This window comes from Protopterus annectens, chromosome 12.part0 (assembly GCF_019279795.1).
Source record: "Protopterus annectens isolate FY-2018-M chromosome 12.part0, PAN1.0, whole genome shotgun sequence".
Classification (NCBI taxonomy): domain Eukaryota; kingdom Metazoa; phylum Chordata; order Ceratodontiformes; family Protopteridae; genus Protopterus; species Protopterus annectens.
This window is the reverse complement of record NC_056746.1, coordinates 777,023,697-777,049,811: the sequence shown is the minus strand read 5'-3', so window position 1 is coordinate 777,049,811 and position 26,115 is coordinate 777,023,697. Positions and strand designations below refer to the sequence as shown.

Below are 26,115 nucleotides of genomic sequence, written 5' to 3'. Positions count from 1 at the left end.
ATAAGTATACGCACACCAGAAGTATGCATGCCAAGCATATATTCAAAGGAATTGTTAAAAGCCAGTTTTTAAGGATCAGCAAATTAAACACTGATGAGTCAAAATGTAAGGAACAGATGGAGACCTTGTCTAGAGAATTTATAAATAGAGGTTACAATAGTCAGCATGTTTTAGAAGTAATGAATGATATATTAAAGAGAGAGAAATTTGACAGCACCCCCATTATTTAGTGACTATATTCAAGGTGATGAACTGGCAAGGAATGTTATTCTTATACTGAGATGTTACAACATATAATGTTATGACTAGACAGGTAGAGGCCATAATTTGAAAAAACAGGTAAATATTAATGTCTTTGCTTGAACTGTCTGTTTTGTTGGGTCATGCACCCAGATTTGCATACAGAATAGTAATAATCTCAAAAGACAGTTGTGTTATAAGGCTTATAAGGATTTTGATGTCGACTTAATGACTCCAGTAGTGTGCAAACTTGGTATAGCTCCCTGCTATAATTGTAGCTGCTGTGTAAACATCTGTAATAAACTGTCCTTTCAGCATCCGATAACTAAATGGTTTATGAAATTAAGTGTCAGGCTACATGTAATACAACTGTAATAGTATACTTAGCAAAGTGTGTCGAATGTGAAGGATTTTATGTGGGAAAATGTTCAAGGTGGCTTAGAGACTGCATTATTGAGCATAAATCTGTGATCAGGAGGAGGATAGTAACCAATGCCCTAGCCAAACATATGAATGAGAAGGGTCCATCTCATTGCTTTAAATTTAAAGTATTAGAGATAGTGTATAAACATTTGAGAGAAGGAGATATTAACAATAAGCTAGAAATGGGAGAATACAGATGGATCATTAGGCTAGAGGCAGATAGATTACCAGGCCTTAATAACAGGATAACTGTTAAACCAGTACTAATTGCTAGACAAAACTTAGAAACTTCAGAAAACATGACTGCTAGTTGATCACCTCCACAGCCTCTCGGCTTCTATCCAGGTGCTTACAACTGCTATTTTCAGCTACACACCACGGCATTTTGTCCTGTAATCCTTTCCATAGCACTAGCTATTGCTTTGTTAACCAAGCAAGTATTTTTAGTGCCACTGGTTGAGCTCTGCATCAGTACTGGCAGCTGCACTGTATCTCCCCCCCCCCCCCATGACTTCCAAGTTATTCTTACCTTTTTTCTCTCCTCCCCTACCATAGTGTTTAAATTAGGCTGCATGTAAACTTATTTTAACTCCTCCCTCCCCTTTTTGTTAGTTACACTCCTTCCTTGTTAAATGTCTATCTAGTAGAGTATCTCCCTAATCTAGATTCTCCTGATTTCTGCCTGCTTCTTTTGACTTTTGTATTTCTCCTAATTTCTGCCTGTTCCTTTTGACTGTAGGACTCGCTCAGATTTTACTTACCCATCCTCCTGTTCCCAGGTTTCTGATTGCTTTTGTAGACTTTTTTATTGCTTTGTTTGGATACTCTGCCCTTCCTCTCTCCTTCCTTCCATCTATGTTCTTTACCCTTTAATAATATCCAGTTTATCTACTTTCTGTGCTTCCCACCACTGGTTATTCTTTCCCTAGCCTGCTCTCCTTCTCTATCCTATCCTGCTGTGCTGTTATACCTTCCTATTTTCTCCCTCTGCCTTAAATCCATACTCTTCTGCCTCTCTGTATCCTGACTCATCTCCATAGCTCACTGATTGTTTTCTTAGGGAATCTTGTCACTTCTTGTAGTCACTCACTGTGAGTGTTGACCCGCTTCGTTCGCCATCGCTACGCTCGGGCTCACTTCGTTCACCCCCCCCCTTTCCCACCCACTCCCATGTCATTTCTTTTGTACCTAACCACTTTTCACCTCCTCCCCTTCCAGTTCCTCCCACACACTGTACTTCACTTCCTGCCTCTATCAGAAAATCCCTCCCACCTCCCCCTCTCCTTTTACAACTCCAATCAGACACACCTACAGATATCACCCTTGTATACATCCCACCTTTTCTTAAACTAATTAACATGTACTGCACACATCCAACCCAACTACTAAAAGCATCCATCTACACACTAATAGTCTTCAAGCCTACCCCTCCTTTCCAATCTGTCCTCCTATCACACTCAACCTGATAACCGTGCCCCATTCCCATAGCAAACATAATCCACAGCTAATCTCATTAAACTAAAAAACTTCCCTATATCACCATCCGACCTTACCATACCCCAAACTTTCTCTTACTCATAGGTTCATAGATTAGTACTAAGCTAACTGCCCTTGTGAGCCATTTTAAGCCTAGCCAATTATCCCTTGTGAGACTCAAACCCTGCACCTTGTGTTTGTAAGTCAAACACCTTGACCATTAGGCCACCTTCCCAGCCCCCATGCAACAAACCAACCATAAAAACTAACCCTCTCTCTTCACAAAAACAAACTAAAATAATTCACAAATTTACCTATCCACACCTACTCCAAAAACTCACTTGCGGTGGAGATGTCCACCCCCAATCCAGGACCCAAAACACTAGTCAACCCTAACTCAAATCAGCTAAATCCCGTATACCATAGACCATCCTCATCTCTCTGCTTCCTAAACATTAATGCTAGAAGCATACTTAAGGAAATCCGGGACCTACATGCCCTATTGGCACTAATCAAACCAGATATTGTTGTATTATCTGAAACATGGCTCAAACCAAAACATCATGACAATGAGATTACCACCCCTGGCTACAATATTATCCACAAAGACAGAGTAGAGAAAAAGGGAGGTGGTGTTGCAGTAATATTCCAAAACCACCTCACCATAGACCAACTAGATTACAACACCCAAGATGTCAAAGATGTGGAACTAATCCTTGCCAGATTAAAAATAAACTCCAATAAATGCATAGTTATTGCAGGTGACTACATCCCACCAGGCAGTAATATCACTCGAGTGGAAAACCTGCTTAATTGGATGTCCAACTCCATTCCACATGAAACCATACTATTAGGAGACTTTAATATTGACTGGCTCAACTGCTCCAGCCATAATCCCACTGCCTTTATAAACCTCCACAGGTTTACCCAAACTATAACCACCCCCACTAGAATTGACAAAACATCCAATCACCAGTCCATCTTGGACTGGATCCTGGTATCAAACCCCAATCTTACACAGCAACCTGGCTGTCTTCCAGATACCCTAAGTGAACATCATCCTACCTACCTACTTAGGATCAAATCTCAAACCATCAGCCAACCTATCCTCAGAGTAGTTCGTAACAAACACACCTTCATACCTACTAACTTCATCAATGCACTAAAAAAACTGCAGCTGGACTGCCCTAAAGCAATTATCTCTAGACAAAGTTGAATACTTCAACACAACCTTCCGAAAAATCCTGGACCAATATGCACCCTCCCGAACCATTAGAATAAAAACTAATTATGCCCCATGGCTAACAAATCCAACTAAAGCTGTAATGAAAGAAAGGGACAACACCTGTTCTCAATATAAAAAAAAAAAACAAAACCACTACCTTAAGACAAAATTACCTACAGCTTCAGAACAAAGCCAAAAAAAATGTCAAACTAGACAAATCTACTATCAAAACCTACAAGAAAAATATGCTCATAACCCCAGAAAATTCTGGAACACAAATTGTATACTGCACCCAGGAAAGTCCATTACACCAACCAAATTACCAAATAATCATGAAAACATACCCACACAATTTAATAAATTCTTCACTTTAACAGTCCAGACCCTTGCCAATGCCCAAAATAATAGTACTATACACCCCACACCAATAACTACCACAACCCACCCCAATACACGAAACAATGCCCCCAGTTTTCAACTTCACTTAGTGTCCACCGATCAACCATTCTAGCAACTGATAAGCTACCAGCAGACTTCCTTCAAATATCAGCTGAAGCTATAGCCTATCCAGTCTCCACTCTCATTAATAAATCTCTGTCAGAATGCAAAGTACCAGCCTCTTGGAAAACCTCCCCTATCATCCCACCGCACAAAGGAGGTAATTCCTTAGAACTTGCCAACTATCGCCCTATAAGCTGTCTTACCACCGTTATCCAAAATATTAGAAAGAGTAGTTCATACTCAACTTATGCAATACCTCCAGAATAACAACTTACTCTCTATATCCCAGCATGGCTTTAGACCTTCCCACAGCACCACAACAGCATTATTATCATTTATCAACATAGTTAACCACCACAGAAACAAGTGTCTATTTTCTTCTTCCATATTCTTAGACTTGTCAAAAGCCTTTGACATGGTAAACCACAGCATGCTTCTTGCAACTCTATCTGCCCTAAATATAAGTCCCTTCTCTGTATCATGGTTTAACAGCTATTTGTCAGATCGACAGCAAGCTGTCCTATGGCAAGACCAATTGTCCCCCCTGCTAACAGTTAACTATAGGAGTCCCTCAAGGGTCTGTCCTCGGCCCTCTGTTGTTTCCCCTATTTACTAACCTGATATCTTCATCCTTACCAACTGCCTCAGTAGTACAATATGCTGATGACACCACCCTTATATGTGCCACCCCCACCCTAAGTGAACTACAAACCCTAAACCAAAACACCTTCACCCTAGCCGAAACCTGGTTCACTAACATCAAACTTCTTCTTAACCCCCAAAAAAACTAATTCTCTTTGGCCCAGGTAGATCTCCTCCCCTGAGCAACAACTTCATCATCAACTCCAAAGAAAACATTCAAATTAGTCCAACCACACACGCTAAACTGCTAGGCATAGAGATAGACAATGACCTGAAATTCGACATCCACATAGCACAAACCATCAAAAAAGTTAATAAAAAGCTAGGCCTCCTCTACAGGAACAAACTGTTTGACTAAACATACCAAAGTCACCATTGCTGGGACTCATCTCCTATCCACCCTCCTCTACGCCTCTCCCATCTTGATTAATCTACGCCAAACCAAACTAAATAAAATGGAATCTTGCTATAATAAGATTGCCAAGTTTGCGTCTGATGCTTCTTACAGGTCTCACCACTGTCTATCCCTAAAACAGCTTAACTGGCTTGAGTTGCCTCATATACTCATGCTCAATCAATTCTCTGTAGTTCACAAGCTCTACTACCTCCCAGAGTTAACCCCAGCACTTCAGCATTTAATACAGCCCCACATTCCCACTAGAGCCCTACGATCTAACAGCCAGAACCTAATAGCCATCATCCAAAATAAAATAAAAACAATGCTGGTAAATCACTCTTTGCCAGCACCATTGCCAAAACCTGGAACACACTACCAATCCATATAACTTCTAGCACCTCCTTCAATCATTTCAAAAAACTCCTTAAAATCCACTACTTAACTAACTGGCTATGCTCACGTTACACTCCAGGTTAAATCTAATTGTGTCGCATGTTCAGATGAGTATAAACAGATTTGCCCTAAAAATCTTGTAAACCCAGATACTGGTTAAAAAAAAAAAAAAAATTTTAAGTTTTTGACTATGTACCTCAATGTTTTTGCTATGTACCTCAATGACTGTCTACTGTACTTTCTAACTAAAACTGTTAACTTCTAACCTATTCTGTATTAAAATCAATTGTATGTTCTATATTTTGTTCTCCCATGTACTGCATTCTATTGTAATGTGGAGATTTTCTCCCCGGGCCTCCGCTGAAATGGAGCTGTGTCCAGTCGGACTTTCCCGGTAAACAAATGTAAATAAATAAATAAAAATAAAAAACAATTTAAGTGACAAGCTCCCCCCTTTTTTCATACAGGCAATCATTTTGACATTTTATACATACAAATATTTTATATATATATATATATATATATATGTATATATATATATATATATAGATATGGGTTCATGTCATTTGATCGACAGTTCATTTGATCGATAGGCATTTTAGGTGGGGGGCTTTGCCCCACACCAATGTGGGGCTGTGCCCACCCCCAACTATATATATCAACTCCAGGGTCGCACAACATTGGGGAAGGGAGCAAATGCTTGTCGATCAAATGAACTGTCGACCAAATGAACTGTCGATCAAATGAACTGTCGATCAAATGACATGAACCCATATATATATATATATATATATATATATACACATATATATATATATATGTGTGTGTGTGTGTGCATATATAAATATATATATATACATATATATATATATATATATATATATATATATATATATATATATTTTTTTTTTTTTTTTTTTCATTTATGTATGCTATATTTAAAGAAATTTTTTTGTGTGTGGGAATTGTGAATTAACTAATCATCTGTTTATCCAGTTTTATTGGTTGGCTGTGTCATGTTCTACTTTAATCAGTTTATACAAAAAGGGTGAGTTATAAATGTTTTTTTAAATACTGAAGAAGGGTTATCCCGAAAGCTTTATTTTTGTTAAAGTGAGCGTTTCTATCTAGTCATATTTTATCTTATGAATTTTCTATTTGCCATCCACTCATCAAGATTCCTCTTGAAGCGGGACAGTGAGGTGCTCTGCTTGACATGTAAGGGAAGTCTGTTTCATAGCATGGGCAGTCTCTGGGTTATGAACCTGTCCCTCCAGCATGTTCTGTTGATTGTGGTAAAGAGGTTGAGGTCTGTGGAGTGTGTGGTGCGGAGGGATTGGGATTTCTTTAGATGTAGCATTTCTAACAGAGCTGGGTCAGACATGGCTTTGTCAGTCAAGCAGAGATCGCCTCTAAGTAGACGATATGAGACAGAGAATAGTTGGGAGTTTTTTGAGTCTGTCCATATAGGACAAATGTTTAAGGCCTAGGATGCTCTTTGTTAGGTACTTTTGCAGCCTCTCCAGTTGTTGCAGGTGTCTAGTGAGGTACATGCCAAATGGGGCATTGTACTTGATGATTGGCCTAATGAGGGAAAAGTAGAGGGGAGACCATGACCTCTTGATTCCTGGATGCAGAACCCTTAGTAATCAGATGTGCCACATAGAAGGACTTTCTGACCACACTGGCAATGTGGTGGTCAAAAGAGAGGTTGCTGTCAACCTGTGTTCCCAGATCTCTTATAACACCTTCTGTGTTCAGTGGACTACCGTCAATGTGGTAATTCAAGGGAACTGGGTTTTTCCCAAGGGGGATGACGACACATTTTTTGGCATTGAGCTTAAGGCCATGGTTCTGACACCAGTCGTTGGTCTCATTGAGGCCTTTCTGTAGGATGTCAACATCACTTGGGGAGTTAATAATAGCTCCCAACCTGCAATCGTCTGCGAACTTTGTCAGCCAGAGTTCCTTTGTGTTGGCCTGGACTTCAGAGAAGTAGATACTAAACAAGGGAGGACCCCGGGCCGAACCCTGTGGGACTCCACTCGTGACTGGTCAGTAGTCTGAATTGGAGTCAGCTACTTTCACAGTGTGGGTTCTGTCTGTGAGCCAGTTTGCAACCCACCTAGTGATATAGGGGTTGATGCCTAGCTTGGTGAGTTTTTCTGTGATTCCTGAGTGGGGAATGGAATCAAAGGCCTTAGCCAGATCAAGGTAGGCTGTATGAACCACCTTGCCTTCATCCACAGCTCTGGTGACTGACTAAAAGAAGTCGACCAAGTTGAGCAGACATGATCTACCCTTCACAAAACCAAACTGTGTGGGATCCAGAGTTTGGAGATTCCCTATATCCTTGTTTATTTGGTCCATGATGATGTGTTCCATAGCTTTGCATATCAGACTCGTCAGGCTAATAGGGCGATAATTCCTGGGGTCTGTAGTCGCTCCTTCTTTGTGGAGAGGGATGACTGTAGCAATGTGCCATTCGGTAAGGACAAAGCCTGAGGTGAGGCTGTGATTGAACAGCGCACACAGGTGAGGTGCCAGTTCACTCTGTAGTTCATGTAGAACACAGCCAGGGATATTGTCATGTCCCATAAAAGCTGTATTCTTGGCCTTGGACAGTGCTGTTTTAACCTGTGCAGCAGTAATACTGGGTGCCTGGCAATCTACAGGGTGATTGGTCCTTTTTGGGGGCAGTAAAGTTAGCACTGAATCTGTCGGCCAGTATATTGGCAATATCTGTTGGCTCGGTATAGGAGGTACCATTGTGCAGGAGCTCAGAGCAAATCTGGGTATTGCCGTGGAGATTCTTTACATAACTATAGAAGGCCTTGTGGATGTCTTTACTATCTGCTGCAATTCTGTTTTCATAGATAGCTTTAGAGAATTTGATGAGAGAGCTCAATCCTTTGTTGAGGCTGATACGGGAGTTTTTCCAATCTTGGGACTTCGCCTTATTCCGCATCAGTTTCTTCCTTTTGTTGTAGAGTTTGTTTATGGCAGGGGACCACCAGATTGGCTTTGTTCATGTTCGTCCAGTGCATTGGTGTATGATTCGGCGGTCATGCCATTATTCTCCATTTGCATGGGTGTCGTGAAGTTAGCCACCTCTGTTTTTAGGAGCCCAAAGTTAGCTTTGGAGAAGTTTTTCATGCTGGTTACCTTTGTGGGGGTGGGTGGAGGTGGGATAGGAATTGGATTTCCAAGGTGATTAGTTTGTGGACAGATCTAACCAGGGAGGAGTTAGCTATTGGTGTAGAGCAACTGTCACCCTTGTTAGTAATGACCAGGTCAAGGATGTTGCTACCTCTAGTGGGGGTAAGAACGAGCTGGTGTAGAGCACTGGAATTAATGAATTCCAGAAAGCATTGGACAAGTGTATTTGCTGGCTACTGAGACTTGTCTGCATATATCAACTGTACACAAGCTGATTTAAGTATATTTTTCTCTGCACTTACTTAAGATCTGAGTCAGTAAATATTGTGTGTCTTTGATTCAGTAAATATTGTCTCTGTCTCTCTGCAGTTAAGTTGCCTGAAGTGTGAAAAAGTGTAGCCATCTGGGCTCACTGAAAGTTGTTAGACTGCTTTGAAATTCCTTTGTTAGTGTTAGTTAGCTTGGGGGTTTCTGCTAGCAATAAAATCTGTGTTGGTTACATTTCTAGTAATCATTTTAAATTGAGTTGCTGGCTACTGAGACTTGTCTGCATATATCAACTGGACACAAGCTGATTTAAGTATATTTACTCTTCACTTATTTAAGATTTGATTCAGTGAATATTGTGTCTCTGTCTCTCTGCAGTTAAGTTGCCTGAAGTGTGAAAAAGTGTAGCCATCTGAGCTCACTGAAAGTTGTTAGACTGCTTTGAAATTCCTTTGTTAGGGTTAGTTAGCTTGGGGGTTTCTGCTAGCATTAAAATCTGTGTTGGTTACATTTCTAGTAATCATTTTAAATTGAGTTGCTGGCTACTGAGACTTGTCTGCATATATCAACTGGACACAAGCTGATTTAAGTATATTTTTCTCTGCACTTATTTAAGATTTGAGTCAGTAAATATTGTGCGTCTTTGATTCAGTAAATATTGTGTCTCTGTCTCTCTGCAGTTAGTTCCCTACCCCCCTCCCTGTTTTCTGTTGTGGTGTTAATCTTGGTGGCTTTGGAATTGCCTGCCCCTGCTATAAATCTCTTTTTGCACACTCCTCCTGGACCCATCTCATTTGCTCACTCAACTGAGTACATTGAGATCATATTTTGATTTTGGATACTCCTACCAGTCCCATCTCCTCTGTTGTGTACAGAGAGAGCACTTGGGAAGGACATTCCCCTATAGTATCTTAATCTGTTTTGTGTCCTCTGTCTCAAAAAAAATTGCACTTCATCTGCCTTACTGTATTTGTGTTTCTTCCTACTTTATTACCTTATTTTGCTTTTGCCCCTTCTTAAAAGTACTCAATTGAATTTATTCTGCTGCCTTTATTACTGCTTGTTAGTAGCCTGATTAAATTGTAACTGTTATTCTAAGGCCCTTGGTTTAAGCATTTGGGCTTCAAACCAAGTTTTTTACATTAAGAAGGTTTGTGGTCTGCACTGTTATGGCAGGACAGGTAGCATACATCCTTCTAAGTTGGGAACTGCTGATTGAAGGCTCAGTGTCTGTTGTTCTAAAAGTGTATTAATTCTGGGTTAAGCACTTGGGCTTCAGGCCAGTTATTTTACATTAAGAAGGTTTGTGGTCTGCACTCTTGTGGGAGGAGAGGCTAGATTCTGCCCTTCTGAGCTGGAAATTTCTGGTTAAAGGCTTATTGCGCATGCTTACTTGAACTGTTTCTTTCTGAAATTGGTACACCTTGTTTGCTGTAGCATAGACTAGATTCAGGCTGGCTGGATCTAGCTTTGTTTGTACAACTTGTGCACTGATCCAGGCCGTCTTTTTTGGAGAAGGTTTCTCTGTACCCTAGTGGCAGGACTGCAGTTAGAACTTGTCTGATTGAAGACTGCTGGAACACGGCTCAGTTTTAAGCTTTTTAACTGGTTAATTGGGTAAAGTGTTGTTTTGATTGTATCTGCTCTATTTTCTGGAAAAAAATATATATATATACTTGTTTCTCGACTTTCTGAACTAGTATAGTCCATTTTTCAGGTTATTGCTGAATCCAGGGCTGTATTACAAGTTTCTGTGTTGCCATACCTTACTTGGATAGAAGGAAGTTTCTCTGTTCACCTGTGGGAGAGGGGAGCTTTGAGCAGCCTATTTGTCCCTGGAGGAGTGGTTTCAGTCCAGAAGTTAGTAGTTTATTGGCCATTTTGGGCTAATTTTGATTGTATCTTCTCTATTTTCTGAAAAAAAATACTTGTTTCCCGACTTTCTGAACTAGTATAGTCCAGTTTTCAGGTTATTGCTGAATCCAGGGCTGTGTTACAAGTTTCTGTGTTGCCCATACCTTACTTGGATAGAAGGAAGTTTCTCTGTTCACCTGTGAGAGAGGGGAGCTTTGAGCAGCCTATTTGTCCCTGGAGGAGTGGTTTCAGTCCAGAAGTTAGTAGTTTATTGGCCATTTTGGGCTAATTTTGATTGTATCTTCTCTATTTTCTGAAAAAAAAATACTTGTTTCCCGACTTTCTGAACTAGTATAGTCCAGTTTTCAGGTTATTGCTGAATCCAGGGCTGTGTTACAAGTTTCTGTGTTGCCCATACCTTACTTGGATAGAAGGAAGTTTCTCTGTTCACCTGTGAGAGAGGGGAGCTTTGAGCAGCCTATTTGTCCCTGGAGGAGTGGTTTCAGTCCAGAAGTTAGTAGTTTATTGGCCATTTTGGGCTAATTTTGATTGTATCTTCTCTATTTTCTGAAAAAAAATACTTGTTTCCCGACTTTCTGAACTAGTATAGTCCAGTTTTCAGGTTATTGCTGAATCCAGGGCTGTGTTACAAGTTTCTGTGTTGCCCATACCTTACTTGGATAGAAGGAAGTTTCTCTGTTCACCTGTGAGAGAGGGGAGCTTTGAGCAGCCTATCTGTCCCTGGAGGAGTGGTTTCAGCCTAGATGTTAGTAGTTTATTGGCCATTTTGGGCTAATTTCTCTCTCTCTCACTTCCCTGCTATAAAAACCTCATTTTCACAGTTTTTACGCTTGTATTCCGCTCCGCAAGTGCCTTCCAGGTGTTCTGCAGAGTCTACAGCAGCAGAGAGACAAAAGAGTGACTTTGGAGTGATTAAGTATCACTTTTCTGCTTTTCTTGCTGTCTTAACTAATTCCGCCTAAAACGCCAGTTCTTTTAGTGAATCTGTAATTTAAAAAGTTTGTTATTGCTACATATTGTACTTATTTGCTGCCTGCACTTGAATTAAGTCATTCTTGTGTTTACATAATCTGTTTAACTGTTGTAGGCTACACAGTAAAGTGTGATAGCCTTTTCTGTGCATTTAAAGTGTTTTGATTGTATCTACTCTATTTTCTGAAAAATATATATATACTTTTTACCCGCCTTTCTGAACTAGTATAGTCCTGTTTTCAGGTTATTGCCATTTTGGGCTAATTTCTGTCTCTTTCACTTCCCTGCTATAAAAACCGCATTTGTGCAGTTTTGTGCACCGGGCAGCACCATTTAGCTAGAGTTAAACTATTCTTAGCTCCACTAAGTCTACTCTTCAATTTTTCCCTTGGAACTAGACAAACCTTCAACTTTAGCACTCAAACCATTCATTTCACAGTCAAGCACTTGCTTAAAACTCGTAGCAAGCACTAATTAACCCTAGCACTAGACCCCCCCTATACTGTCCAGAAGGACAAGGCTCTCTATTCATTCCCACCAGCCAATCAGAAAAACAGCTTACTGTACCTATTCAGGCATGTCCAAAGGGCAGTTTCCGGTGTACTCTCCAGTCCAACTGGTGAATCTGGGCATTTTGAGGCAATGTTACAACTGCCTCATGTACACAGACAACCCTCTCCTCCTACCACCAAACACTAATATATGTGAGAGATGTAATTATGCAGCCAAACTGGAGGCAAAGCTCTCTCAACCCAAGATTGGAACTGTCAGTCAAGAGGAGAAGGGTAATACTTGCAACACACCAATAGTCTCACATAGACCTAATAGACCAACACCGGCAAATAACATACATGAATACATGAAAACATACCCGTAGGCTCTAAATAAAAATCTGCAAAAGCAACAGAGACCTGCAAAGCAGACATCCAAGCAACCTCCACACCCAATCACCAACCATGAAACACATACTTTACATAATCAGTGTGCCACGCAATCACAGCCCTTAACGCAAAATAACATACCCAACACACTAGTAATAGGCGACTCTATAGTCAGGCATACTGATGTCCCACTAACTAGGCTGGACAAGGAGAAGGTTACAGTTAACTGCCTGTCAGGTGCTATGATCCGCCACATAACACAAGCACTCAGGTCACTCCAGAACAAGTACAAATACAACTCTGTCATTGTCCATGTTAGTGTAAATGACCTGAGACGTACCTCCCTGGACTACATGAAAAGCGACATGGAAGAGCTCTCTGATCATGTATCCCAGGCCGGTATGACCCTGACCCTGAGTAGCATCTTGCCCTCACCAAGAATGATGCCACAGTATGAAGAAAAAATGATCAATTTCAACAATTGGCTAAGTTTCTGGTGTCATTCAAAGGGGATCCAGTATCTGTCTGCCTGGGATAACATGCTCGACAAGCCACGTTGCTTCGCAAGAGATGGCTTGCACCTGTCACCCTTAAGCTTTTGAATACTGGCCAAGGCTCTTGCCGCCCCCATAGTGCCTTTTTAGGCAAGGTTCAAAAGACAAACCCACCACCATATATAACACAAGTAACCAAAAACTGAGGGTAATGCTACTCAACACCAGAAGTCTAAACCTCAGAATGCACGCACTCGAGGCACTCCTCAGTATGGAGAACATCAACATCTGTGCAGTAACAGAAACCTGGCTTAAGGATCCTGAGAGCACCCCAGCACTACTAGGCTATAACTCATACCATACCTTTCGGCCACAGAACCAGAACCGAAACACAAAAGGCCGGGGTGTATCCATATTCATCAACGATACCCACACCTCCAGGTTAGTGGCACAACACAATTCATCAGAGATCATCCATGTGCAACTAACAATGGGCAAAACTGCAATCCCAAATTGTAGCTTGCTACAGATCACCCACCATGGCCCAGGACCCCCATTCCGCATTTCTGAAGACACTGGGAAATATGAAGGTCCTACCAAACACCTTAATACTGGGTGATTTCAATTACCCAAACATAAACTGAGAGAACTACTCAAGTACTAACTGCCTTGCCCAAAGCTTCCTAGAATTTATAAACTCGAATGCCCTGGATCAACTGGTCAACACCCCCACCAGAGGGAACAACATATTGGACCTGGTCATTACCAACATGGGCGATCGGGGTTCCACACCGGAGGTCAACCCCTCGCTGGTTAGATCAGACCATAGACTAATCACTCTGGATATCCACATTCCGCCCCCAACCCCAATCAAGGAAACCACCATGAAAAACTTTTCAAAAACAAACTTCACGTTACTTAAGACCGAGGTGGAAAGGTTCACAGCCCCCATGCTAAAGGACAGTGCTGTCCAAGCTGCTGAAACCTTTACAAAAGCACTCTATGAGCATCTGCAGGAATGCATGGATCGTGCTATCCCATGTAAAACCAAGACTCACTCCTCCAAGAAAAGGAAACCAGTCTGGTGGACCCCTGCCATAAACAAGCTATACAACAGAAGGAGGAAACTAGTACAGAAGAGAGTAAATTCCCAAGAAGGAAAGACATCCCTGATCAGTATCAGCAAGAAACTATGATCCCTCATTAAATCATCCAAGGCTAGTTTCGAAAGGAAAATTGCCAATGACTCCAACGATTACCACAAAGCGTTCTTTAGCTATGTCAAGAACCTAAGTGGATACTCTCAGATCTGCTCTGAGTTAGTGCAGAATGGCACAAAATACACTGAACCGACTGATATTACAAATATTCTGGCAGATAGGTTTAGTGCAAACTTCACCCCCCACCCCCACCCCCTAAAGGGCCCATAAGCATACCAGAAGAATGTAGGGCCCTGTCAATCACCAATGCACAGGTTAAAACAGCCCTATCCAAAGCCAAAAACACAGCTTCAATGGGACCAGACACGGTCCTAGTCTGTGTCTTACAAGAGCTCCAAAATGAACTAACCCCGCACCTAAACACACTGTTCAAATTCAGCCTATCTACAGGCTACGTACCCATAGAGTGGCGCACAGCAACAGTTATCCCGCTTCACAAAGGTGGAGCCACAATGGACCCCAGGAACTATCGCCTGATTAGCCTGGTCTGCAAGGCTATGGAATGCATAATCATGGAACTCATTAACAGAGACATTGGGAACCTCTAAACCTTGAACCCTACCCAGTTTGGTTTTGTTAAGGGCAGATCATGCCTCCTAAACCTGGTGGACTTCTTTGAGACGGTTACCAAGGCATTAGACGAGGGAAAGGAGGTCCACACAGCCTACCTAGACCTCGCAAAGGCTTTCAACACCATTCCCCATTCTAGTATTATAGACAAGCTCACCAGCTTGAACATAAACCCCTACGTCACGAGATGGGTTGTCATCTGGCTCATGGATAGAACTCACATGGTGAGAGTTACAGGCTCTACGTCCGACTCTAAACCAGTTACAAGTCGCGTCTCCCAGGGCTCAGTCCTAGGACCCATCCTGTTCGGTATATACTTCTCAGAGATACAGGCAAGCATAGGAGGACTATGGCTGACCAAGTTCGCAGACAACTGCAAACTAGGGGCCATAATTGATTCTCCGGCTGATACAGACACCCTTCAGATGGGTCTCACTGACACGGATACATAGTCATCCCCTTTGGAAAGACCAAATGCCCGCGAACTACCACATAGGTGGTAGTCCCCTAAATACAGAAAATGTAATAAGGGATCTGGGGACCCAAGTAGATAGTAATCTCTCCTTTGATAATCATATTGCCAAGGTGGTTAGAAAATCCTATGTGGCCCACCTAATCACAAAAGGGTTTGCATCTAGAACAAAAGAGGTTAGTGTGCCTCTCTACTCATCACTCATTAGACCCATCATAGAATACAATGCCCCATTTGGGATGTACCTTACAAGACACATGCAACAGCTGGAAAGGTCACAAAAGTACCTCACCATGAGGATTACTGGCCTCAAACAGATGCCCTATGCAGCCCGACTCTGGAAACTCCAGGTGTACTCAGTTGCATACCGCTTACTCAGAGGTGATCTCTGCCTGGCATACAAGGCCATGTCCAACCCAGAATTGATGGACATGCTCCACCTAAAAAAAAACAAATCCCAGAGAGCCACACGCTCTAGAGATATAAACCTCACCACAACAATAAATAGGACATGCTGGAGGGATAGATTCCTATCCCAGAGACTCCCAAGCTTTGGAACAGGATTCCAATATACATCAGGCAGAGCCTGTCATTAACACTCTTCAAGAGAAACTTTGACGGGTGGATGGGAAACAGAAAAATCTGAATTAGTTACTTCATTTGTTCTGCAACCTGTGGGTCTCGGATCCGACCTCGGATCCAACCGTCAGCTTTCCAAACTTCAAGATCCGAGCACCTAGCTCCTCCCCTCTACCCATAATCCCCTGTCACAACCACACTACCTCAGATCGTTTTTGCCGCGGCTTGATCACAAGCATCTTGAGAAGAACTCCTGAGCTTAGTAGCAGGGAAGTTAATTTTTTCTTAATTTTTTCTTAACTTTTCGACAAATTTAAAAAAAGAGTGTGTTGAGAGAGTGTTTCTCTGCCCTTTTTTATTTTCGGGATTGCGTTTTGTTTAGTTAACCCTCCCCAAGGTGTTTGGACGTGTGAGTGTGTGTGTTAGGAAAATGGCCGAAGGCCATAAGGCTATTTTTTCTAAGTGCACTGGGTGTGGCCATAAGCTTTCCCCAGCTGATGGCCACATTCAGTCCGTTATATGCCTTGGGGTTGCCCATTTGTCTTCAGACTGCCAGGTTTGCGCAGCCTTCAACCCCCGGGCTGTGAGGGACAGGAGGAACAGGCTTATTCTGGCGGGATTGCTTCCCCCGGAGGAGGCCTCTTCCTCCTCTCCCTCCAAGGTGCAGGCTGCCCAGGTAGCTTCGGCACCCCTCACTCCCTCGACTCAGGCTGGGACTCAACCTCCCACTATTGCCTTGAGTACGAGGGAAGTTCAGTCTTCTCCTTCTAGGGAAAAGCACAGGGAGAAGCACCGACACAAGAGGTGAGCCGAGCCTCATCCCTCGGCTCCGCCATCGAAGACTGCTAAATCGCCCCCGAAGGTGTTTGGACCTTCTCCTTCTCGGCTCCGATCCCCTTCCTTCTCACAGGAGCCGGAGGAGGAGCTCCTATCACCCTCGAGGTCGTCGAGGCGGCCTTCCAGGCCCGCCTCTACGACCTCCTCTAGATCTACTAGGTCTCTCTCCGACGCCGGTATGGACAGGATGATGCGTCGGTTTCTGCAGAACCAAATGCAGATGGGGGTGCTCTTGCCCCCCCCCCCATAGGGGGGGAGTGCAGCTTCTATATTTGCCCCGATTTCTCCTTCTTCAACCCGGATCCGGGTTTTGGAGTCTTCGGATCCAGGCCCTTTCGGAGCCAGGGTTTTGTCGGCACCGGTGGCCCAAGCCTTCTCGACGCCGACCATACCCTTGAGTATCTCGGATCCGAGTTCTCAGGGCCGTGGGCCGGGCATCGGATCCGTGGGAGCGGGTGCTTCTTCGGCACCTCCTATGTTGGAGAGCACCTCCCTTTCGGATCTGATGGCTTCGGCTCCGACCCCGATCCCTATCTCTGAGCCGAGGAGACTGCACTCGGGGCCGGAAGAGAGTAGTTCTCCCTCGGCGTTCGAGGTAGTGGAGAGGGTACTGTCGAGGTCTTCCAGGTCCCCAACTCGGGCTTTGGATCCTTCCGCTCCCTCACTGCATACGGGTCTACCTTCCATTATCCTTCCATCGGGACAGCCTGCTCAGACCCTCCAGTTGGTTCCCTCGGAGGAACAAGAGGCCGTTGACGAGCCCTCTTCTGATAGTCCCACAGAAGAGGTGCCTCGTAAATGGACATGTAAAAAGAGGCACATGGACACCCCCGAGTCCGTCACTACAGATACGAACTTAGAGGAAAGGGAAGGTTCCCCAAGGTCACCCCCCGAGGATGTCTCCTTTGGAGACATCATGGAAATGTTGCGTATTGGGGGGGGGGGGTCTGCCCAAAAACCTTCCTCGGATGAGTCCGTATTTCTGGAGGCATTTGAAGCGGGCCCATCTACCTCCTGGGTGTCCCCACCGGCAGATCCCCTGGTAGATCTCCTGACTACCAGGGCTTGGCAGGAGCCCGACACCGTGGAGCCTATCCCACGCCGGCCAGATAAAATCCTTAGCCCCCCTTCAGATAGGCAGGCTTGGGCTAAAGGGTCTCCAGTTGATGCCATGTTGGTGGCTGCTGCCACTAAGAGAGAACTCTCCCAGGAGAGCTCCACGGTCCACCCGCCGGACAAGGAGATCCGGGTGCTGGACCGTATAGGGAAGCGGACCTTTGCTTCAGCAACCTTCTCTGTGAGGTCGCTGAATTATATGGCGCATGTCATCAGGCTGCAACGGGATTTGATCAAGGAATACACTGCAGCTCCACCAGCGTCCATGTCAGTCGAGGACAAAACCATGTTCTCGACTCGTATGGCCACTCTCAAGTCCATCTCAAATATGTCCATGCGGCTACTGTCTTATGCTACGGAGGGAGCCGCAAGGGCCAGCGGGGCAGGTGTTGTCTTGCGACGCCACGCCTGGCTCCGCCTTTGTAATTTCACGGAACCTTTCAAGGCGTCCTTCGCGAACGCACCCTTTGACGGCTCTTCGCTTTTTGGCAAGACCGTACGCGATACACTAGTCCAAAGTGAGAAGGACGGGAAGACGCTGTCTGCCATCGGAGTCCGCTTCTCGAGCCCCCAACATTCCTTCTCAAGGAATCAGAGGGGGCAAAAGAAGCTGTGGTTCCGCAAGTCTCAGCAATCCTATCCAGCTTCGGACTCCGTGCCCTCCAGAGGCAGAGGGGGGGGCAGGGTGGACGCCGACCCAGAGGCAGAGGGGGACCGCGTAACTTTGGGTCTAGGGAGCCTTTCTCTGAGAGACCCGCGCAGCAGCCCTGAGGGCTTACCCGACTGTCCAGCTCTGGAGGCAGTCGGGGGGCATTTAACGAAGCACATGTCAATGTGGGAGTCCATCACGAACGATCGATGGGTGCTCCGAATTATATCCAGAGGCTACAAAATTCCCTTCCTATTTCGTTCTCCCTCAGGTGGTCGCCTCCCCGATGTCCCACCCAATCAAAGAGAGGCGGCAACCATAGAGATTTCAAATTTGTTAGGAAAAAGAGCCATCCAGCGGGTCCCCCCAGACCAATCCGGATCGGGCTACTACTCAAGGTTCTTTTTAGTGCCAAAAAAGACAGGGGACCTCAGGCCCATTCTAGACTTGTCCGCCCTGAACATGTTTGTCCCCAAAGAAAAGTTCTGGATGGTCACTCTACAATCTATTCTCCCCTTAATGCAGGAGAATGACTGGATGTGCTCTATAGACCTCAAGGACGCGTACTACCACATTCTAATAGACAGACGGTCCAGGAGGTTCCTCCGCATCCGGCTAGGGGCCAGTCATTACCAGTTCAGGGTCTTTCCGTTCGGACTCACCTCAGCCCCCAGGGTGTTCACCAAAGTCATGGCAGTGGTTGCAGCCCACCTGAGGCTTCAGGGCATAAGGGTCTTTCCGTACCTAGACAACTGGCTCCTCACAGCAACCAACAGGCATCAACTTTGTATCGCGAGGGACTATGTTCTGTCTCTTGCCGACAGTTTGGGCATTTCAGTCAACATACCGAAGTCTTTTCTTCATCCTGTGCAAGCATTAGATTTCATAGGAGCCAGGCTAGATTCCCGATCTTCTCGGGCCTTCTTGACCTCGGACAGGCTGTCCAGCCTCTCATTCCAAGTTTTGGCTTTTCTTCGCACCAAAGCTCCGCCAGCGGAGTTAGTCCTGAGAGCACTAGGCTCGATGGCAGCGGCTATCGGCCTCTCTCTCCATGCTCGCCTAAGGATGCGTATATTACAGTGGACACTCCAAGTTCAATGGTCAGTGTTACACCATCCATTGAATACTCCCATTCCCCTGAGCAGGGTTTGCAGGGAATCCCTCCTTTGGTGGCTTCACTCCCCAGAACTCAGACAAGGGAGACCCTTTGTGATTCCCCCTCCCAAGGCCACATTAACCACGGATGCTTCTTGCCTAGGGTGGGGGGGGCATTGTTTGGGCAGAAACATCCAAGGTACGTGGACCTTGTCGGAGACCGCCTAGAACATAAATGTTCTGGAGATGAGGGCGGTGCTTTTAGCGTTGCAGGCTCTCCAAGATCTTATACCTCTAGGAACGATTGCAATACAGACAGACAATATGTCAGTGATCTGGTATATAAACAAACAAGGGGGAACCAGATCCTACCCTCTTTGTCGAGAAGCCATGAGAGTTTGGGAATGGGCGATATCCACCAACCGCTTTCTGATAGCAACGCACATTCCAGGACGATCCAACATCCTGGCGAACAAATTGAGTAGAGTAATTCTCAGTCCTTACGAGTGGTCTCTCAATCCGAAAGTTGCGAAGGAAATTTTCCACAAGTGGGGTTGGCCTCGCTGCGATCTCTTTGCTACTCCCCAAAACACAAAATGCAGCGAGTTCTTCGCAGTTCTTCCCCCAGAAGGGGAGAGCCCCAGAGATGCTCTGATTCATGCTTGGCTTCCCGGTCTACTCTATGCTTACCCCCCGCTTCCGCTCATGGCAAAGTTCATTCAGAAAGCTGCACGGTTGGGGAGCAAAATTATCCTCATAACCCCATTCTGGCCTCATCAAATCTGGTTTCCATACGTGCGGTCTCACAGTCTCTCCTCCCCATTAATCCTAGATCCCATTCCAGATCTGATCTCGCACCCAACAGGGTGCCCAACACCGAACCTGGTAAACCTCAAGCTCGCGGCTTGGTTGATCCAGTTCCACTAATGGCAAGGACTCCCGGTATCTCGTCACCAGTGAAAACTATTCTGGTAGCGGCTCATAAACCGTCCACCAGGAAAATCTATAATAGCAAGTGGAAACGATTTTCTATCTGGGCTAACAGCCAGGGTCTCAACCCTTTTACTGTTCCGATTCCTACAGTCTTGGATTTTTTGTCCATGATATTTGAACAAGGGGCCAGTGCATCAACGGTAAAAGTACAGTTGGCAGCAATATCCCATTTTCATGTGGGAGACAGATTAAGATCCCTAGCGTCTTCAAAATTGTGTAAGACATTCTTGCGTGGCGTTTTCCTTCTCAAGCCACCGGTGAAATCCGTGACTCCCCCTTGGGACTTAACCTTTGTTCTGCAAGCCTTAACAAAACCTCCTTTTGAACCTGCAGCTTCTGTACCTCTTAATCTTCTGTCCTGGAAAACAGCATTCTTGGTAGCCATAACTTCTGCTAAAAGGGTTTCAGAGCTCCAAGCTTTGTGCATGAAACCTCCCTATCTTATTTTTCACAATGACAGAGTGTCTCTCAGGACTAACCCATCTTTTTTACCAAAAGTGGCATCTGTGGCAAATATCAATCAGACTATCAATCTGCCAGTGTTTTTCAAGAAATTTCAAAATAAGGGAGAATACATGTTGCATACACTAGATGTACATAGACAGTTGCGTTTTTACCTGGACAGGACCAAAGACGTTCGTAAGGCTGATCAACTGTTTGTGTCATTTGCTCCTTCATCCATGGGAAAACCTATATCCAAACTGACACTGGCTAATTGGATTTGTCAGTGTATTTCTCAGGCTTATAAGGCATCGGGCAAAACAAACCCATTTAAAATTCGTGCACATTCCACACGGTCCATCGCAACTTCTGCAGCCTTCTGGTCCAGGATGCCGTTGGACGACATATGTTCAGCAGCCACTTGGTCTTCTGCTCATACGTTTATTTCTCATTATAAGCTGGACATGATATCTAGAAGCAGGGCGTCCTTTGGCTCCGCGGTGCTTCGGAATATCCTTCCATAGGCCACCCAGGTTTCTTTGTTTAGGTAGCTGGGGACTCTGTCCCACAGGTTGCAGAACAAATGAAGTAACTACTTCAGATTTAGAAGTTATGTACTCACCATAACGTTCCATCTGAGTAGGTACTTCATTTGTCTGCAACCATCCCCCCCTGCCATCCCCCTAACCTGTATTGGGTTTCTAGGATCATTTATGATTCTTGAGAATATCTGAACCTGTTTATTACAGGTTTATCAGGTGATACAGCAAAAACCGATCTGAGGTAGTGTGGTGGTGACAGGGGATTATGGGTAGAGGGGAGGAGCTAGGAGCTCGGATCTTGAAGCTTGGAAAGCTGCCAGTCGGATCCGAGGTCGGATCAGAGACCCACAGGTTGCAGACAAATTAAGTACCTACTCAGATGGAACATTATGGTGAGTACATAACTTCTAATTTACCCCAGGGATCACTGCACTGGCTCTGCTGGACAGTGGACAGGGAACTAATGGCTCTGCTGGACAGTGGCGCAGGGAACTGATGTATCTGCTGGACAGAGGCACAGGGAACTGATCTAAGGGGGTGGCGAAAGCCAACACATTCTGGCTAGGCTTATAAATGCCCTTGGGTAGATAGCCTAGTACTTACCTATGAACCTATGAGTATTTTTCCCAGTTAATGAGTAGTTTTCCCAGGCTGATCAAACAGTAAGATGCACAGGAGACACTCCAGGTGCAGTTGACCATTGACAAGACCCCTTTTCAAATCATAGCTAGCTACCAGCCCCCAAATCTGACTCAAGATGCTCAATCTGCCTATTTGGACTTATTTGAATTCAAGATTCAACCCTTTACTCTGATCTTTGGTGACTTTAACTTCACAAACTTAGATTGGAAGAAATACTCATGCCAGAACACAAATGCCCAGAGGTTCCTTGATTTTGTCAATGCAAATGCCTTGGAAATGCAAGTTGATACCCCTACAAGAGGTGATAATATCTTGGACTTCGTATTAACCAACATGAGTAACCACTGCAGCATCCCTGTAGTATCATCCTCCCTGATAAGATCCAACCACAAAACTGTCACTTTCGAAGTCACCATCTCCCCCAAACCCCCACAAGATAGGATCAGACATAAAATGTCTCCAGAGCTGATTACAGCCTCCTGAGGGATGGTACAAACAGCTCCACAGACCCCCCCCCCCATAGGAACTGGCACCAATACCCAAAACTACACCAAAGCACTATATGAACATTTATATAGATACATGGAATTAGGAATACCTGTCAGGACTAAATCATCCTCCACAAGGAAGAATAAACCTGTCTGGTGGACATCTGCAATAAATAAATTCTATAACAAAAGGAAAAAAATTGCTGTCCAAGACCAAGGAGCGGGTGCCCAATTGGAAGCAATGTCTTCTTAGCCTGAACAAGCAAATAAGAGCACTAGTGAAATCCTCCAAAGCAAATTTCGAGTCCAGACTGGCCACATCTACTAGAGACAATCATAAGGCCTTCTTCACATATGTCTGCAACCTCAAAGGAAGCACCCATATCTGTTCAGAACTGGTAGTCAAGGACATCACATATACAAATGCCATTGATATAGCAAACTTGCTGGCTGACAGATTCTGTGAAAACTTTACCCCTCTGTCCCACCCATCAGTAAATCAGGACATCCCCAGTACCTGCCCCTTCCATCTAGGTAACAGGTCATCAGTGCTGTCTCAAAGGCAAAAAAAATACAGCCTCCATGGAACCCGATAACATCCAAGACTGCATCCTACGTTAACTCAGGCAGGAACTTGCAGCACCATTAGGCACCCTATTCAACCAAAGCCTAGTACCGGCTTCATCCCAGCTGAGTAGAGGACAGCCACTGTCATCCCTTTACGCAAAGGTGGAGCATCCACCGATCCGGGAAATTATAGACCCATCAGCCTAACTAGCCTGATCTGCAAGGCCATGGAACAGATTATCATGGACCTCATTAACAAGGACATTGGCAACCTCCAAACACTTGATCCCACACAGTTTGGCTTCATCAAGGCGAGATCATGTTTGCTAAATATGGTCAACTTCTTTGAGACAGTCACCAAAGCCATGGATGAGGACTTGTGCACACCTACCTTGACCTGGCCAAAGCCTTTGACACTATTCCCCACTTAGGCATAATAGATAGTCTCTCAACTAGGCATCAATCCATATGTTACCAGATGTGTAGCAAACTGGCTCACTGATACAATCCATGTAGTGAAAATAGGGGAAGCCACCTCAAGCAGTAGACCCGTAACAAGCAGCGTACCCCAGGGTTCGGTCTTGGGGCCTCTGTTATTTGGGATATACTTTTCTGAGGTGCAGGCCAAAACCAGTAGGGTATGGCTGAACAAGTTTGCAGATGACTGCAAGCTGGGTGCTGTCATCAATTCCCCTAGTGATGTGGACATCCTCCAAGAGGGTAATGACTGGTGCCAGAAACATGGCCTCAAGCTAAATACCAAAAAATGCATCATCACCCCCTTTGGGGAGAGTGATGCCCCCACAAATTATCACATTAGTAATAATGTCCTAAGCACACAATCAGTCGTGAGGAGTTTGGGCACCCAGGTTGATAGCAACCTGACTTTTGACCACCATGTTTCTTCCATTGTACGGAAAGCCTTCTACATGTCCCACCTCATAGGTAAGGGCATCTCATCCAGAGACAAGGTCGTCATAACATCCCTGTATTCTTCCCTTATAAGGCCCATATTGAGTACAGTGCCCCTTTCGGCATGTATCTTGCAAAGCACATGCAGCAGCTGGAGAGGCCACAGAGGTTCCTCACCAGGAGAATCCAGGGCCTCAAACATCTACCATACACAGATAGGCTAAAAGCCCTATCCCTCTACTCAGTTTCATACGGAATCCTCCGAGGTGACCTCTGTCTGACATACAAGACGATCATGGACCCCACCTTGATGAGACTGCAGCATATCTACAAATCAAGCTCCACTCAAGTAACCCACATGCATGGCCTCAACCTGGTCTGTGACATCAACAAGACTAGTTGGCGGGACAGATTTGTGTCCCAGAGACTCCCCCTTCTATGGAATAGACTCCCTCTCCAGATCAAGCAGAGTACAATGTGGATAACTGGATGGGAAACAGAAGATATACCCCTGGGATTCCACCTGTGTCCCCTGCTGGGCAGGGGTATCTGGTGCTGATTTGTCTAAACAATGGCTAAACTCTTGGCTAGGCTTGTAAGGGTCTCAGGGCCTATAGCCTAGTAACCTCCTATGAAAATTCGCTTTGTTCCAAGTCAGACTTTCCAGGTAAACAAATGTTAAATAAATAAAAATAAAAATTGTATATCCTTCATATACAACAAGAGGAATGATGAAATACCTGGGCCTGTTAGGGCACACACTACTAGAGCCATAGTTACTTCAGCAGCTTTTCATTCTAAGGCTTCCAGTATTTGGAAATGAACCCATATGTTAAGTGTAAATGAAGATAGGCAACACATGGAATGATATGGTAAGTAGATAAGTTATTTTTCTTACGGTAAAATTTGTGTCGTCAAAACAGTTTTTAGCATCCTATTCTGTAGGATGTAACTAGAAATAAGCACATTAATGTGCTTTCTTGGTAAAAAGTACATAGTTAACAGTGTTTTTATTACTACATAAATTATTTACATCATTTTTTTCTGAGAAAGTGTTACTTCATTTAACAGATTTTTTTTTATCCTTTAGATTATCTTGTAAATGTAATGGATGCTCTAGGACTCCAGCCATCGCGAACTCTTCAGCAGATTGTTACCCTTATAAAAACTAAACCAGAAGAGTATAGACAAGCTGCAAAATCATTACCACAGAGACTGTCGTCTACTATTGCAGCTATGAGGAACATTGATTATTAAACATAGCGCATGGAAGGGGATATTGATTCTAATGTATGATAATTTATGTATCTGATTTTGATATTGCTACTGTAGGATTGTCAGTTTTTGCAAACACTGGCTTCATTCCTCACATTATAGAATACAGTGCTCTACTGTTTCAAGAATTCAGATTAGTTTATTTCATTTTATATTGTTTTTAAGCAATATTAAACTCTAGAAATGTTATGTAATCTTTGAAATGCTGGTGCTGTTTTTTTCTGGAATGCGTTTGTAGACATGTAATAAATCAGTCTTTTTAATGTTGTAGTAATATACTTGTTTGAGTTGGTGAGTTGTTAAGACTGTCACTTTAAATGTATTTTGAAAGTGAACATATCATTCTCTCCTTTTTATTAAAGGTTAGTATTTGCATTAAATGTATCTTTGAAAACATTTCTTGCCTTTTCCCTTAGATGAAGGAAAACGAAATGTGCAAGTCAGGTTCATTTTCACTTCAGTTGCTCACCAGCTGTCTTGGTGTTCGTTGGTAATGTGCTCTCTGAAGAGCAGCTAGATTTATGCGAAGGTATCACGTGGGCCAGTGGCATCAGAATTGCTGTTTTTCAAAAAATTGGCTTTGGAATTGCTTAGTATGTGGTAGTTTGATATGGACTTATTCTGAAACATGCTTGTCTGTTTTGTTGTTTGTTGCCTTTTTAACTGATTTACGTATTTGCTATGAGTTGACTTATTTAGTCATTGTCCTCCCTAAACCATTTGTCGTGGTGAAGTTCTCAATGGTACCAATCTGAGCACTGTAGACAAGACT

General features: G+C 44.1%; 1 protein-coding gene across 1 annotated transcript in view; it reads left to right on the top strand.

Moving 5' to 3' along the window:
* COG7 (component of oligomeric golgi complex 7) overlaps positions 1–25,727 on the top strand; it is a 4,201,489-nt gene extending 4,175,762 nt beyond the window's left edge. Inside the window, exon 17 of the mRNA XM_044089821.1 lies at positions 25,159–25,727. Coding sequence (XP_043945756.1) covers positions 25,159–25,325 — 167 coding nt within the window. The 3' untranslated portion in view covers positions 25,326–25,727. The remainder of the gene's footprint in view (positions 1–25,158) is intronic.
* Positions 25,728–26,115: the final 388 nt, after the last annotated feature.